The following is a 15104-nucleotide window of genomic DNA, read 5'->3' on the forward strand; positions in this document are numbered from 1 at the left end:
CATTTTATACTCAGCTCAAGTATTTTCTGTAGCGTAGACACACCTTACCAATTGTTTTCAACATAACCAGTTGTCTTCTGCTTTCTCAGTTTAATGATTTTTATTTTGACATTTGGAGTGATAAAGAAAAGGATTGAGAAAAACTGAACTGCTGAAGTTCCTTTTTATTGGGCTTTTTCCCCCTGGAGATTTAAAATGCTGCAATCGTTTTAGTGTTTGTGTAGCCATAAATTCCCTTATCTGGTGAATATATATATATATATGTATATATGTATATGTAGTTTTCTTCTTGTATATATAGGATCATGATAGATGGTACACCTAGTACTCCCAAGTATTTAACAGGCATTTTCAATGACAATTTCTGTACACAAACATTTGAACTGAGATCTATTTCATTCATTAAGCGTATTGTACTGCAGAGAGCATATGTTCTCAACCTGTAATATATGTATATTTATACAAATATTTGTAGTATATGTATATTTCTGTATATAAAATACTTCAAGCATTGTCTGAGCCTATTAAGAGCTAGAAATTACTAGTGCAAAAGTAGTAACTTCCACTGATTTTGATCCTTAAAACAAAAAATACCAAGATACTTAAAAAATGCCTGTTCTATAGATTACTTCTGGTTTTCTACTACACAGCAGAATTATATATAATGAAGTGTTAATTCTGTTATCTAGCTAAATAAAACTAAATAAAGTAGGAAATCTATATTCAAGTTATGGAGAAAGGAAAGTTACAGCACAGTTAAAACACCAGTAATAACATCATTGTCACCCATTTTCTTTCAAGTCACCTATTTTAATTACATAAGGAATTGAAAAAGGAAAGAAATGAGATCATCTACTGGATTTTCTTTTATCCACTATCCTGAAATGATCATAGAGATCCAGATTTAGTTCTCACTGTTTGATGCTGCTTGCATCATCTCACCGGGCATACTTTATGCAGATGTTATAAATAACTGTATGCTACTCACACTAATTATCAAAAGTACATACTGTGAATGGTAATTAAAAATCTAAGGAAACTCCCATTAAATTGAAACTGAAAGTCAAGCCAAAAGAGGCACAATGGTATAAAAAATTCTTTGACCATGACTTAAACTTTGAGTTTTATATATATTTTTTTTATTGAAAACAAACACATAATTTGGTTACTTCTAGTTATGGCTTACATTTTATTTTAAAGGGATTAAGATGTTAATTACGTCATAGAAGTTCTTGAGCATTTGCTCCAAGTACCTATGTCTCTTATTGTAATTGAAAATTATTTTCTATTTAATAATGGCACAAATGTATAATATTCTAACAGTTCTCATATATGTATTTACAAAGAAAGACCCTTTTCTTTGGTACTCCGTTTGTTTCTTTTTGTATAGTCTAAGAGGATTTAACATTTGAGGACAGAGATTTTCATTTCCTTTCAATGTTTGCTAAAGTAATATTAATGCTGCAGACAAAAGCATTTTGTTCTGTCTTGTTGCTTGAATCCTCTGTGCAAATCCTGCATGGCTTGCTTCACTTTTCTTTTTCCAGCAGTCTTTTGTATTTTCCCTCTCAACCCAGAGCCCAGGTGTGACTGTGTAGAGTCCACACCCAGTCTCCACATCCATCGGTTATGTAGCTGGTTGATGAGTAGTGAGGATGCAACTTCTCCTGCTCCTTTTGGAGCCATCTCAGGTTCAGTCTGAAGTTGTGCTACGTCACTGCTTGACCCCTCATTTTTATCTCTGCTTTGAGCCTCTGCCATTTCTCTCCACCATAAGTACTTCCCTTGCTCCTTTCATTCCTCAGTCTTTTCCCTTTCAGGATGCATTTCTTCTGCTGAATGTGAAACACACAAGCCTCTTTTAGATACTCTTTTGGGAACTGCTTGTAGGCTCAGCATGGAGACAGTGATGTGTGCCACATTAAATTCCCCATGGTGCTCACCTACTCACTGGGAAGTGTTGGATTTTGGAGAATAATCAATGGTGTTGCTGCTGTAGAGGATTTCTCCTTAGCAGCAGAATGTCGCTTGAGTATGGGAGTTACTGTGCAGGTTATTTAACTCATAATGTTTTAGGGTGAGTGAGTAATGATAGCAGGAATGACGTCACTGTCACGCTCCTGTTCATGGCTGATGCTGTTTCTGTTGATATCTATGGTAGAAGTCTGTGTAGAAACACAGCTATGATCAATCAAAGTGCAAAATGATGCCTTGAAATCATTGGATTTGCAGATCTTGTGAAAGGCTATTATACCTTATACAAAAATATTGCCTTTAGAATAAGTAGTTGAGAATGAAAAGTAAATAATCAAGAAAGTATTTCAAGCAGTACAGGTGAAGATAAATAAACTGTAGCCTTTCCTGTACCCTTCAGGCCCTGCAGTCAGTTTGCAAGGGGGGTTGCAAACTCACAACTGTAGCAGCAGTTACACACAACCGAGTTCTTTGCATCTTGTGTCTCACTGTGTTATGGCACGTGTCTGTGTAGTAGTGAATTGTATGTGAGAGACAAGTGTAAGGACAGGCTGCAGAGTGTGCTGTGAGTGTAACTATTGATTTCACACAGGGGTTGTTTGGTTTCTGTGTGTGTGCAGAAGTGCACCTGTCTGAGAGGGAGCCTGGAATGCTGAGGGAGCCACTGTGTGCTCCCATAGACCCTTGGCCAGGTGTGATGGTCAGGGCCCTGAGACAGAGCTTCTAGACAGGCTTCTATTGCACCTTAAATACTCCCAGTGAGACTCTTTACTCAGTAGTTGTGGTTTCTTTTAATGTTTCTGTTGTTATGAAAACATAACCCCATTAATAAGCTAACTGTGCTTTTTATTTGTGGGAATTTTCTGTACTTGGTGGTGGCAGTGGCATTGCCCATTTTCACATCTTCTGCAGTTTTTCTCTTGTGGTGGTGGTTTTTTTTTTTTTTTTTTTTTTTTTTTTTTTTATTTGTGGTAATTTTCTTTACTTGGTGGTGGCATTGCCCATTTTCATGGCTTCTGCAGTTTTTCTCCTGTGGGTTTTTTTTTTTTTTTTTTTTTTTTTTTTTTTTTTTTTGTATTGGGAGGCAGAGCTCAAATCGGATAGCTTGGTTGGAGCAGAGGAGCTCTTCACACAGGGAACCTGAGCTGTGGACTAGTGGATCCTGGAATGGGCCTGGAAGTGAAGAAAATAGTCCCTGAAGCTTAGATTAGGGGATAGCAATTAGCTGAAGGAGGATTCCCAACCTAGTGTTACTGGCTCCCCAGTGTCTCCATCAGCTTGTACCACTACCTTAACGTCTGGTTTTCAAATTCCTGCTTGAAATGGTTTCTGTTCTGTTCTTTGATTTGGGAAATTAGGGTGACTGACTGGTGACTGAGGGGTTTGGTTTTCCCAGTCAGTTTGGGAGTTGAAATACACATGAAACTTTCATGTTTAAGTAGCAGCCATGAAAGATTCAGTCAGAACTGTGTATATTAGTTGCATTGATCAAGGACATGTACATGATATTTTATAAGTAACAATAACATTAAGACTTATTTTTAAAAGAAAACAGAAATCTCTATTGCCATGTATAAGGTCTTAAATTTTTTTAAACTCTTCAAAATTTCTAAAATTTGAAGAAAAACTTAATTTCGAACATCTTCTCTATCCTAAACAAAATAATTTGGAAGAAGAGCAGTTTTTGTGGAGAGCAAAGGATAAATTTAGTGATTAGATATGCTGTTTTTTGTTTGAAGGAGAGATTCAGTTCCTGCCTTAATCAACACTTTCAAGGCTCCATTAAAATGAGGCCTAAGCAATGGCTGTAGTGTAAACAAAAGTCTTTAAAATGACTCTTTACCTACTCCATGGGTACTAAAGAGCCTTTTCTGCATTGTGTAGGTACACAGAAAATTTTAAAACCTATTTTTATTTCTACAGTGAACTGTAATAACCTTGAAAGAGCCCATTGTAGTCTGCAGGGTTAATAAGTATTTACACACATTCTTCATTATTAGTGATTTATTATTATTGAACTAACATTAAAAGTAAGCAGGCAGGGCAAGAGTTGAAAGCAAGTCAAAAGCAAGGCAGAGGAATGAGTGAGGAGAATGTCAGCACTGGTTGGGAACGATTTGTGCCTGCTCCCCCCTTGCAAGTGAGCAGATCGTGCTCCCTTCAAACAGCTGGCTAAACCAGCATTCTGCAGAAAGGTTTTGCAGCTGGGCTACTTTATCTTGTGCTCCAGTAAAAAGTCTGGATAACATTTTGTTGAGAGAATTCTGGTATATGATAATTTCATTTTATCTGTGCTGGTTTTCATTCTAAGAAAACTTGAGAAACATCAATGCTGTGGTCCAGGTAGCAGGGCCAGGAGCTGCTGCCTGTTTCTGGAGGGGAGATCTGATTTCTGAGCAACCTGAATGTGCTGCAGTGAAACAGAGAGGCACAAACCACAAGTCACTTGGCCAGTGTTTGTCTGCATGATGGAACATACTATATATGTGTTAAAACTGTAGTGCTAGGACTTGTGGAATGTTTTATGTATCTGGTTTATACATTGTGGTCTTCTATCGATTGAAATCCCCAATCATCATTTGTTTTTCATGGTAAGGCTTACATAGTCAGTTTTAATTCTGCTGAGGAGGAGTAGAAAAACAGGCATCCTTGCTGCCCCCACATCTTAAGTGGAGCTCTCAAATTAGAAACCCAGAATTAATTCAGTATTTTAAACTGAACAGAAAATGTAGTCCAGATGGATGGTCGGTCACTGGCTTCTGTTAGCTGTTCTTTTGAAGCAAACGGGACCAAATGCAAACTTTTGGGTTCTTGTGGAAATTCAGTTTTAGCCTTGGAGTGTTTCTCATATTAAAAATCTGCGACTTGCTGCTCACATCTCTTTCTAAACTGTGTGGGAAGCAGTTTTTAAGCCGGGCCACTTTTACACTGACTGTCAAAACATGGAGTTGCCTCTCTTAAAGAAGCAAAGGGAAGACTGTGATTTGGAGATGGTGAGATGGCATCAGAAATGCTTCCCACTGAACTCATAACTTGGCTGGGCTATTTTTAATAGAAAATATCAGTATTTATATCTCATTTTTGAAGTGGCCCTCTGTACAGGCATTTTGCCTGACATAGGTGTACACAGCACATTAAAACAAATTTGGGTTAATGTGGTTGTGCACAGAGCCTCCAGCCTAACCCTGCCAGGTGTTTCATGGTGTGAGGAGAAGCCAGGCCTGGCTGCTGGAAGCTCCAAGGCTTGGAGTGGGACACGGCCGAGCAGAGGCAGCCAAGGTCACCGCTCAGAGCATTCCAGTGCTCCAGCTGAGCAGCTGCTGCTGGGTTTCTGTGGGAGCCCCAGGGTGCACAGGGGTGCTCAAACCACACAGCACATTCCATGGCAGTGTGCTCTCTGCAGGAAGGAGCACAGTGCAGAGATGTGGCAGGGGAGCAGTAGGGCCTGGTTATTGATGGCTCTGTGGTGCCAGCACAGTGTGCAGCATCCCAGCTCCCCTGAACCTGAGCAGGGAGGGACTGAGCACAAGCCATTGATTATTAACAGTGATTAAAGAGAGCATGAGATTGTTCCAGGCTGTTGAAGGCAGCTGAGGAAAGTGCTTGTTTTAATGATTTGAGATTAATTACCTAATGGAGAAAAGTTCATTAATTATGGGTGATTATATTGGACTAAGTGTATCTTCTAATGTTGTATGCTCAATACAGGCTTTTGGTTCGTCTTAGTCACTTTATGTTCAAGAGGGGCTAAACTAAACTGAAAAGAGTGGGAGGTTCTACAGGCTGGGTAGTGGTACCACATAGCTAATCTTTAAACCTTTGTCATGCACATCTTACACAGTAAAAAATCCGTGTACTATGTAGCTTCTCTTGCCCTTTGGTCCACTGCTACTTTCTTTTTTCCCTGTGGGGGAGATTTTCTATATTTTATTTTGCTGGAGATGAAAAAAAACCCCAAAACAACCAGGAAAACCTGAAAAACTCCCCCTGCCTCATATTGCAAGGGATAAATTAAAAAATAAAGTGCTCTCTGACTGGTAGACAGGGGTGTGTGAGGATTTTCAGCTTCTCTGGGAATTAATTTGCAGTGTGGTCATATGAGATTGAACCAGAAATGGCAGGTGTTAATCATTACTAGCAGGTTCTTAGGTATTCTGCTGTACAACATTGTGTAAGAACTGGAAAAGAACAACAGACAATAGAATTGTATTGAGGAATACAGTGAGGATTGGGCATGAAAATACTTGAGACCAATGACTTAAATGCTCATGTTTTATGTGATTTAATGGTTCTGTGCTCTGTATCTGGTTTTGCAGGGTGTCCCAAAACCAAGTAGGACAGCATTTCACCTTTGTGCTCACGGACATTGAAAGTAAGCAAAGGTTTGGATTCTGCCGTTTGACGTCAGGAGGCAAGGTCTGCCTCTGTATTCTAAGGTAAGGTGGCACAATAAAAAGTGAGTCAATGAGTGAATATGAAAATACAAGAAAATTTTTTTTACAAATTCTCTGCTAATGTGTTTAACTTTGCTATCAGGGTATTGCTTTTCTATGGCAGCGTTACCATTGCTTTCACATAAAAAGTGGCCCCAAGACCCATATAATGGTATTCTTCTGTGAAGCTAGATAATTTTATTTAAATAACATGAAATCTCTGCTTAAATGCAGAGAACAATACATTGCAGCCTTAGAGTCTTGGACTGTTATGTGGATATTTTTACTTTTTAATCAGATCTTTGACAAGTGCTCTGTCAATTCAACAATAAAGTGCATTATTCTGTATTCCTGTCCTTGGAAAAGAGATTTTTGGGTGGTTCTTCCAAGTTTTTTGCCCAGACTATGTCTAGTATAAGAAACAATAGATCCAGAGAGTTCACAAGAGCATGCTCTTTTGTTGTAGAGGAGATACTGATGTTGGGGAGACTGACCACAAAAAATACTTTGTTTCTCCTTCTGCTTTTTCTTTCATCTTTCTTAAGATAATTGCTTTGGTACCAAAAACCCCGCAATATAGCTGTCCTAAAACCATTTTAATTAAATTAAAGGCAGAGTGATCTCATTAAAAGACAAATTTGCAACTTCAATTAAGAACCTAGCAGCCTGCAAGCCTAATAGAGGAAATGGGAATATCCAGTTCAGCAGCAAATAGGAAGAACAAAATTGAATTTAAATTGCTTTTCAAGTGAGAATGTGGACAAACACAAGAGAGCAGGAGCCAAATGCATTAGCAGCAAAGGGGAAAGAGAACTTTGGAGAGTAGGGAGGAAGAATATGGATAAAAACAGGTTCTCAGGTTTTTGGGCAACATGGAAATCAGGTAGTTTTGGAGGGTGTCATAAGGCCATGTGAGTTAGGGAGAAAAACCCAACATCAGCTTGTAAAAGGATTATCAGTAAATGAGCACTGAGGGGAAGAAAGACCAGCTGATATAGAGACTTACAGAGTAGTGCTTAAAATTATTGGAAAGAGCACATCAAGATTTTAATGAACTTTTAAACAGATGCCAAATGCTGGATGGTTTTTGGCAAGTAATTTAAAAAGAAATGTTTGCGCTAATTATTGCAAAAAAAAAATAGTACCATATAATGAAAGTAACAAAAGGGAAATATTTTATTCTGGAAATTAACTTGCTTTCTGGGATCTTTGAAATATGTCTTTAGTAATCCTTCAGAAGGATTTAAGTCTTAGGCTTTTGGAATGTGTAATATTTAACCATTTTCTCTGTGATACCTTGTTTTATATAACTTATTAAAGCCCAGAGTGAAAATGTATGTGTATGCTTTTAGCTCTTTTCTCTGAGTTAGTATTTTCTTCCCTCATCAAGCTAGAAACAAAATTTTATGCATTGTTTGTGTGGCTGTAACAACATTTAATCAGTTATGCACACTCAAGTGCATTTAAGCACTGTATGGAGTGCTGCAAAGCAAAGGATGTAAATTCTCAGCTGGTGTAAACTGGGTATTTCTTTTAACATTTCCCCATGGACGTGCATCAGCTAAAGATTAGTCAGTCCTCTGTTCCTTGGTAGTAATAAGTAGGAAAATGAAAAGTGGCAAGCAATAATTTTTCACTGAACTGTATCCAAAGCATTGCCTTTATTGCTTTTATTGTGACAATTTCAAATTTACAATGCAGAGCTGAATGCATAACAACACTACCTTCATAGCACTGTACTCATGGCTGGGTACTCTGCTTATCTCCAGACTATGTGTGTGTGTTGTGTTGTGTTTAGCTCAGACTGAAGGAATGCTTCACTATTTCCATCTGATGTGTTCTAGTAGCCAATCCGGCTTTTTCTCTGAATCCCAAGATTCATTACATGTGACCAAGTGAAAGAAGACCCACTAAGTAGATTTCTTTGGGCATTTTATCTCTCTCTCCTTTGCATATGGTTATTGTTCTTAAATTAACCAAAATAATAATAATAAAAATAAGAATGCTGTCTTTATATATAGAATGTGTATTCATGTTCAACCTTGCTTTTGTCCATATATCAAAACCACATAAAATGATATTTGCTGTGTGTGTACACATGATGGCTGATGTATGGGCAATTCAGACTACTTGTTCATCACAGGTGTGTGCACTACAGCACTACGGACTTTTTATATAAACACACAGGTGCAGATGTACAGGGATGCCATGTCAAACTGCCTTCTCCTGTGCACATGGATGTATCCCCTGGGACAAGAGGACTTAATGAGATTACTGACTGAGGCATCATTGACAAAGACAATTAGAGATAGTTAAGTACAGAAAACTTAGTTGAATTGTCATAAATAACTGAAATGTGACTATAAATCTCTAAAGACAAGCAGGAACAAGCCAGTCAAAGTGATTGGAAGGAAATACTGTAGAAATTTGAGTAGGCTGATGAGTGGGCAACAGGGCACAGCTTTTCCCTTGTACGTGTCTTTTGTGGATAGTTCCAAGCCATGTGTTAACCTATGCCAGGGCTTGTAAAGACAGAGAATTTCAGCTTCTGAATGGGATTCTTAACTGAAAGCTGAAGTAAGAGTTGCTTGTCCTCAGGTTTTACACCAGCAACTCAAAGTTGCGTGTAAGATTAAAGTCTGGTCATTTATGGGACTTCAGTCTATAATTCATTCTCCATCTGAAACACTAATTAAAGGAAATTATCTCTGAATTTGCAGCTACGTGGTCCTGCTTTAAAGTGGATAGTTTGAAACAGAAAATATACTTGTACATACAAAATTCCTCTAAGTTTAATGGAGTTTTTTGTGTTTCATATACACACGTATATGAATTGTGTAAATAGGATTTTCTTCCAAATCAGAATGTATTGCTCAAATACTCTCTATGTTTATAAAGTGAAATAAAAATTTCCCAAAGTAGCTTTTTCAGGCAGTTTTGTTTGAAGAACTTAATTTTGATATTGTATTGTCTAGAATGAATGAGCAGAGCTTGACTGCAGTTGCCGAATTTGAAGTGCTAAACCATAGTAAGATGAGAAAATAACTCTTGGATTATTCTCCAGAAATGCTGTGAGATTCCTTTTCAGGTTTTGTTTAATTTAGTGCTTTTCATTAAGCTGCATGGCTGCTTGGTGAAGCTCTCAGTGTGAATCCTGCTGTGTCACCTCCTCCCTCTTCACAAAGTGTTGAGCTAATGCAGCCCTGTAAGACAAGGGATACACAATAGGCATATTGTAAAATACCTTGTTGAGCTCACATCCTATACTGGATCTTTTCTCCTAGTTTTACTTTTCCTATTTTTGGGTAATGGTTTTGCTAGTTGAGGTTTGAAGTGGTGCAGTAGAAACTTGAATGTCTGCTTTTGAATAACAGTAGACTTAATTCTTCTGGGTTTTGTTTCTAATATCACTGCTGCTTGCAGTGGAAATAATACTTTCTGGGTTTACATGAAATTGATTTTGAATTATCTGAATGGTTTAGTACAAAGTACAAATAATTTCAAACTGTTGATGGACTCTGAGGCTGACCTTAGGTATGCAGAGGAACACAAAATGCATCATTAAAATGCTCAGTCTTAGATTTCATTAATTTTATGATTGTAAAATTGTCACCTACATTTCCAAATGAAATGCTCTAATAAGGAAGACAGGTTTATGTGGTAAGGCTTTGTAGTTCTTCAGTTCAGACCATGCTTGAAACTTTTTCACTCTTCCTTTAGGCAAATCCCTTAGAAGCAGAATGTTTCAATTTTACACATTTTGTGTCAATTTTCCAGACAGAAAAGTAGCCCCTAGACATTAGGCATTTAGCTACGGAAAGGCAGTTTCCTTAGTTTTATTTGATTACTAGAAGTTAGATTCCTGCTGATAGTTCAGGACTGTTAGTGGTTACCTGACTATTTGACAGAAAACATTTCCTCTCCTTTGTTTAACCTTTGACTCATGAATGTAAAAGTTTTATCAGAGCTGTAGTAGAAGCACCGGTGAGGTGGAAGTCTACTTACGGCAACAAGGGTTGTGCATGACTTTGAATAAAAGTCTGAGCTCCTGCCTTGTGGCTCATTTGGATTAAGAGAAAATGCTAAGTATGTTTTTAATTAACCATGAAGGATCTTGGTCTCTTGCTTTTGTGACAGACAGGGGCTGTACTTTTAAATAAAGACCCCTGTATTCTCCATCATGGCATATATATCTATTCATATTGTCTATGTTTTTGTGTTTCTCATGATTATGGAAGAAACACTTAGAGAAATTGTTGTATGGTTTTGGATGTTGTCCTGTGTTGGTCTTACATGTTTGTTTTTCAAGCACTTATTGTTTGTAACTTGAGGAATGCAAGGACAGTGGCTACAATTAAAGAAAAATAAATAAGAAACCAGTAGTGGTTTCGTAGTATAAGAACTGAAATTAATTTAGATTTCCAAATACATGAAAATTAAATATTAAAGCCCTGAATTTCCTCTACTTTCTGTACTGTGAAGGGGCTTCATTGATAACCTTTAAATGTTTTCGTAAGACAGCTAATTAATTATGAAATGTACTGACTGCTCATAAATAATTTTATGAATACAGGTATGGTGGTGAGGTTTTTCTGGTAATGGACGTTATTTTTGATTTTATCTGTTGTTAAGGTATATGTTAGTGTATACCTTAACACTTTAAGGTACACATTAGTGTGTAAGGTACATGTTAGTGTGCCAGTTCTGAATTAGGGGGAGTAATGTATTAAAGCCTCATCTGTCAAACTCAGCCACTTAAAAACTATGTCTTTCAGACAAGGCATTTCTGTACAGTATTGAAAAAAATAGTTACCCAGCTAATAGATGTTGATGGACATTTGTGTGCTGTATGAATTTTCTGTATGTAGACTAGTTCTACTGTGCTAGCAAAGATTAAATAATTTTGCAAGATTTATTAACAGGACAAGGTGGGAAGATCCTTTGACCTGAAATGCTTCTGGATTTTAGCTGTCATACAAACAAATGCCAAAGAAACCAACAAGTCCAAGTGCTGGGTACTGTCCGTGCATCACAACAGCCCCATGCAGCATTCCAGGGTGGGGCAGAGTGCCTGGAAAGCTGCCTGGTGGAAAGGGGCTTGGGAGCAGCTGAACAAGAGCCAGCTGTGCACAGGTGGCCAAGAAGGCCAAGGGCATCCTGGCCGGGATCAGAAATAGTGTGGCCAGCAGGACCAGGGAAGGGATTGTCCCCCTGTACTTGGCACTGGTGAGGCAGCACCTTGAACTCTGCTTGGTTCAGGAAGGACATTGAGATGCTGGAGAAGGTCCAGAGAAGGGGAACAGAGCTGCTGAAGGGTCTGGAGCACAGGCCTGATCAGGAACAGCTGGGAGAGCTCAGGGCTGACCTTCCAGCTCTTTACAATCACCTGAAAAGAGGAGGTAGCAAGTGGGTGTGGGGCTCTCTCCTGGGTCATGGGACAAGAGGAAACAGCCTCATGTTGCACCACTGGAGGTTTAGATTGGATATTAGGAAAAGTTTCTTCATGGGAAGGATTGTTGAGCACTGGACAAAGCTGCCCAGGGAGGTGGTGCATTCACCATCCTGGAGGGATTTAAATGACAGATAGATGTGGTGGTTGGGATGTGGTTTGTGGTAGATTTGGCAATGCTGGATGGTTGGACCCAATGGTCTTACAGGTCTTTTCCAACCAACAGGATTCTATGATTCCATATACAATTCTTTGTCCACTATGATATACTGGATAAAGATATAAAGCCTACAGCATCCAGTGTTTATCTACAAATAAATCGGTTTACTACACAGTCCAAATCAATTAATAGGATTATTAACAAATGTGCTTCCAAAATTAGCCTTTGATGAAAGAGGCCAAAAGTGTTGCTTGACAGCCTTGAGGATTTAACACATTGCAAAGAGCTTGGGCTTGGTCTTTGAGAATCCATAAAACCACCTGATGGTGTCTTTATCATGAACAAAGACACCTGTGCTTACTTAGAATGCAGAGATGCATTGTCTATGCACACATGCAAATGCACTCTTTACTGTTTATAAAAAAACAGGTATAACACTTCTTTATTATGCTGAATTAATTACAATTAGCAAATACATAAAAGAAAAACATAAAGGGAACTTTGTTGCTTTCAAGTAGATCTTTGTAATATTTTGTTGAAGCACATTATAATTAGAAATATTGACAAAAGCTTTTGCAATTAGGCCGTGCTATTGAAGAACTGAAGATGATGTAGAAAAGAAGCAGAGGACAGGTTCTGGCAGGTTCTTTGGTTTCATGCCATATAATGCAATGGAGTACTTATTTTGATTTCCTTAATATTTCAGGTTTAAGAGGCACATTGAAATGATATTAACCTTGTGTCTGTGGTTATAAGGCTTAGAGCAATTCTTTTACTATTCTTTCAGCTCATAAAGGAAACTGACTTTCATAAACAATGGTCAAGTAGGATGTTTTCCTTAGTGGTTCATTTGCACAGAGACATGGAAGGGTATCATCAACCTGATGTTGCTAAGGGAAGAAATTTCAATGCAAGTACTCTGGTCAGCATGCCTTGCTCTATGAAATAAAAGTCTCCCTTGGCTTTCTGTTAGGGTTCATTAATTTCAAATAATTAATTTGACCTTTTTAAATGCTTAAAAATTGCATTTAGTTTTTATTTTCTTAGGAATAGGGTAGCTGAGATCATGCATAAAGAAGTATGGTTAATATTTTATTGCAATAGAATTTATAGAATGCTGTTCATACATGTTCATTATCAAAAATAGATTATCAGATGAGATTTCAGAGTATTCTACTGCTTAATGTGCTGGGATCTTAAATACTGTTAAAACAGAGGTCATAGTAAGAATCTGGAAAACTTTTAGGTAGTCTTACCCATTTGTGTGTGTAGCGTTATAAAAATACTTTGTGATTTATACCCACCTTTTACCTTGACTTTGACAAAATGCTAGGACAGTGTCCTAGTCCCTGCTGTAATTCTGGGTTGTGAAGCTGTTCTACAGCTCTGACATTTGCAGAAACTCTGAACACTGCAGAGAACAATTAATTCTGTTTGCCTCTCTGTGCTGTGTTTCAGTGATGTGTAAAACCAGGTTAACATGGTTTGAGAAGACAGTAGAACAGGAGTCCTAGGTGAAAGAATGCTCCAAGATCAGATGTTTTAGGTGCTGATATGGTGGGTGTTTTATGAAGGCATGGAATGTTCACACCTGTAAGCAGTGAGTGGCCTTACAAAGGTGCACTAAAGGAAATTTTATTATTATGTTAAGAAAATACTGAAAAACAAATGTAATAATGTCACACCTTAACCACTGTCAGCAATACCAAGCATTAAAAATGTCTGTGAGCATTAAGAGGTTCATGTTGTTTTGATTAATAGCCAGCACAATATATGGTAAAGTGTGATAAAGGCATTAATGTGGTGGAGTTAAAGGAAATCATTAAATCATTGCCTCTGTCTCTTTGGCTTGGCAAGAGCAAATTCTTGATGGATTTTTGTGGTTTGGTTTTTTTTTTGGTGTTTTTTTTTTTTGTTTTTTTTTTTTTTTTTTGTGGTTGGGGGGGAGGGTATTTGGTTTTGTTTTTTTTAGGAGCCAGTAGTTAAAGCATTTATAAAGACAGCAAAATTCCTAGAAAATGCATTAACTATAACTGTGCCTGGATTTCTGCTGTGCTTTTTCTTTTCCCTAAGAATCAGGATCTGTTTCTAAAGCCTTGCCAGCTGCATACTGAGAACGGAGGTGTTACAAAGAAAACATAACCCTTCACTGGGCTCACTGCACAAAGCAGCACTTGGCTTCTCTGCCCGCCAGGGTTTCCCCTGACAGCTTTCCTTTTCCTATCAGGGAAAACATTTTGGTTCTGCATACCGGGTTTTTGCAGTTGCAGTTAGCATATTTCCTGGAATATACACATTTGAAATGTAAGGTCTGTCCTCAGCGTGCACTAAAGCCTTCAAGAAATGCATGTCTGTGGATTGACACTGCGTTGAAGAATGAAGTCTGTAGTAGTGTTATACGTGGATATGAAATGCTCTGAAGACCTTTCAGGCACTATTTCCTTTACAGCTCCCCCTTCTAATCTCTAACAACTAATATTAACTGTAATATTACCTATTCAGTAATGTTTGTGATAAAATTCTAACAGACATGAGAAGGTTTGTAACTTGTAAGTAAGGCATAATTTATAAATTGTTATTATTTAGTTTATCAGACTTAATAGCTTAAATATTGATGGTGGAAAGTTCTGTAGCGTGTACAGAACTTTATGGTGATATCACTGTTAAAGAGAAGTTCTGTAAACAGAAGGCAAATTGGAACTGATACCACTGTTTGAGATTCTTTTCGTGTATTCTTCAGTTATGTCTCATTTGTCTTGAATTCTGTTTAACTTAGTGAGAGTATTGTACTCACAGGCTGCAAACTTGTGTTAAAAGTCTCTTAAGTATAGATGTATTAATGTGTTTGTGTTTGCAATGGTTTTATTTTGGAAGTTATGGAAGAATGGTTTTATTTTTGGAAGTTAATTTTATGTGTAGAAATTACTTTATAGGGAGACCAATATTCTTACATATAGTGTGACATCTCTTCTATTGCACAGCATTACACCACTTGTCAAATAGGGGGTACTTGGTCTGCCCAAACAAAGTCGTTTTTCGTTCTCCAGGGAAGCAGCAGGCCTGTCAGCCCACTGGGTATAGGAAGCTG

The 15104-nt window shown here is 37.8% G+C and overlaps 1 protein-coding gene across 2 annotated transcripts in view; it reads left to right on the forward strand.

Moving 5' to 3' along the window:
- Window positions 1-15104, forward strand: part of DENND1B (DENN domain containing 1B) — a 151586-nt gene that overhangs the window by 57211 nt on the left and 79271 nt on the right. For both annotated transcript variants that reach the window (XM_039726266.1, XM_039726265.1), the window contains exon 6: window positions 6291-6410. In XM_039726266.1, coding sequence (XP_039582200.1) covers window positions 6291-6410 — 120 coding nt within the window. The remainder of the gene's footprint in view (window positions 1-6290; window positions 6411-15104) is intronic.

Source organism: Passer montanus, unplaced genomic scaffold, assembly GCF_014805655.1.
Source record: "Passer montanus isolate IOZ18808 unplaced genomic scaffold, ASM1480565v1 scaffold58, whole genome shotgun sequence".
Taxonomy (NCBI): domain Eukaryota; kingdom Metazoa; phylum Chordata; class Aves; order Passeriformes; family Passeridae; genus Passer; species Passer montanus.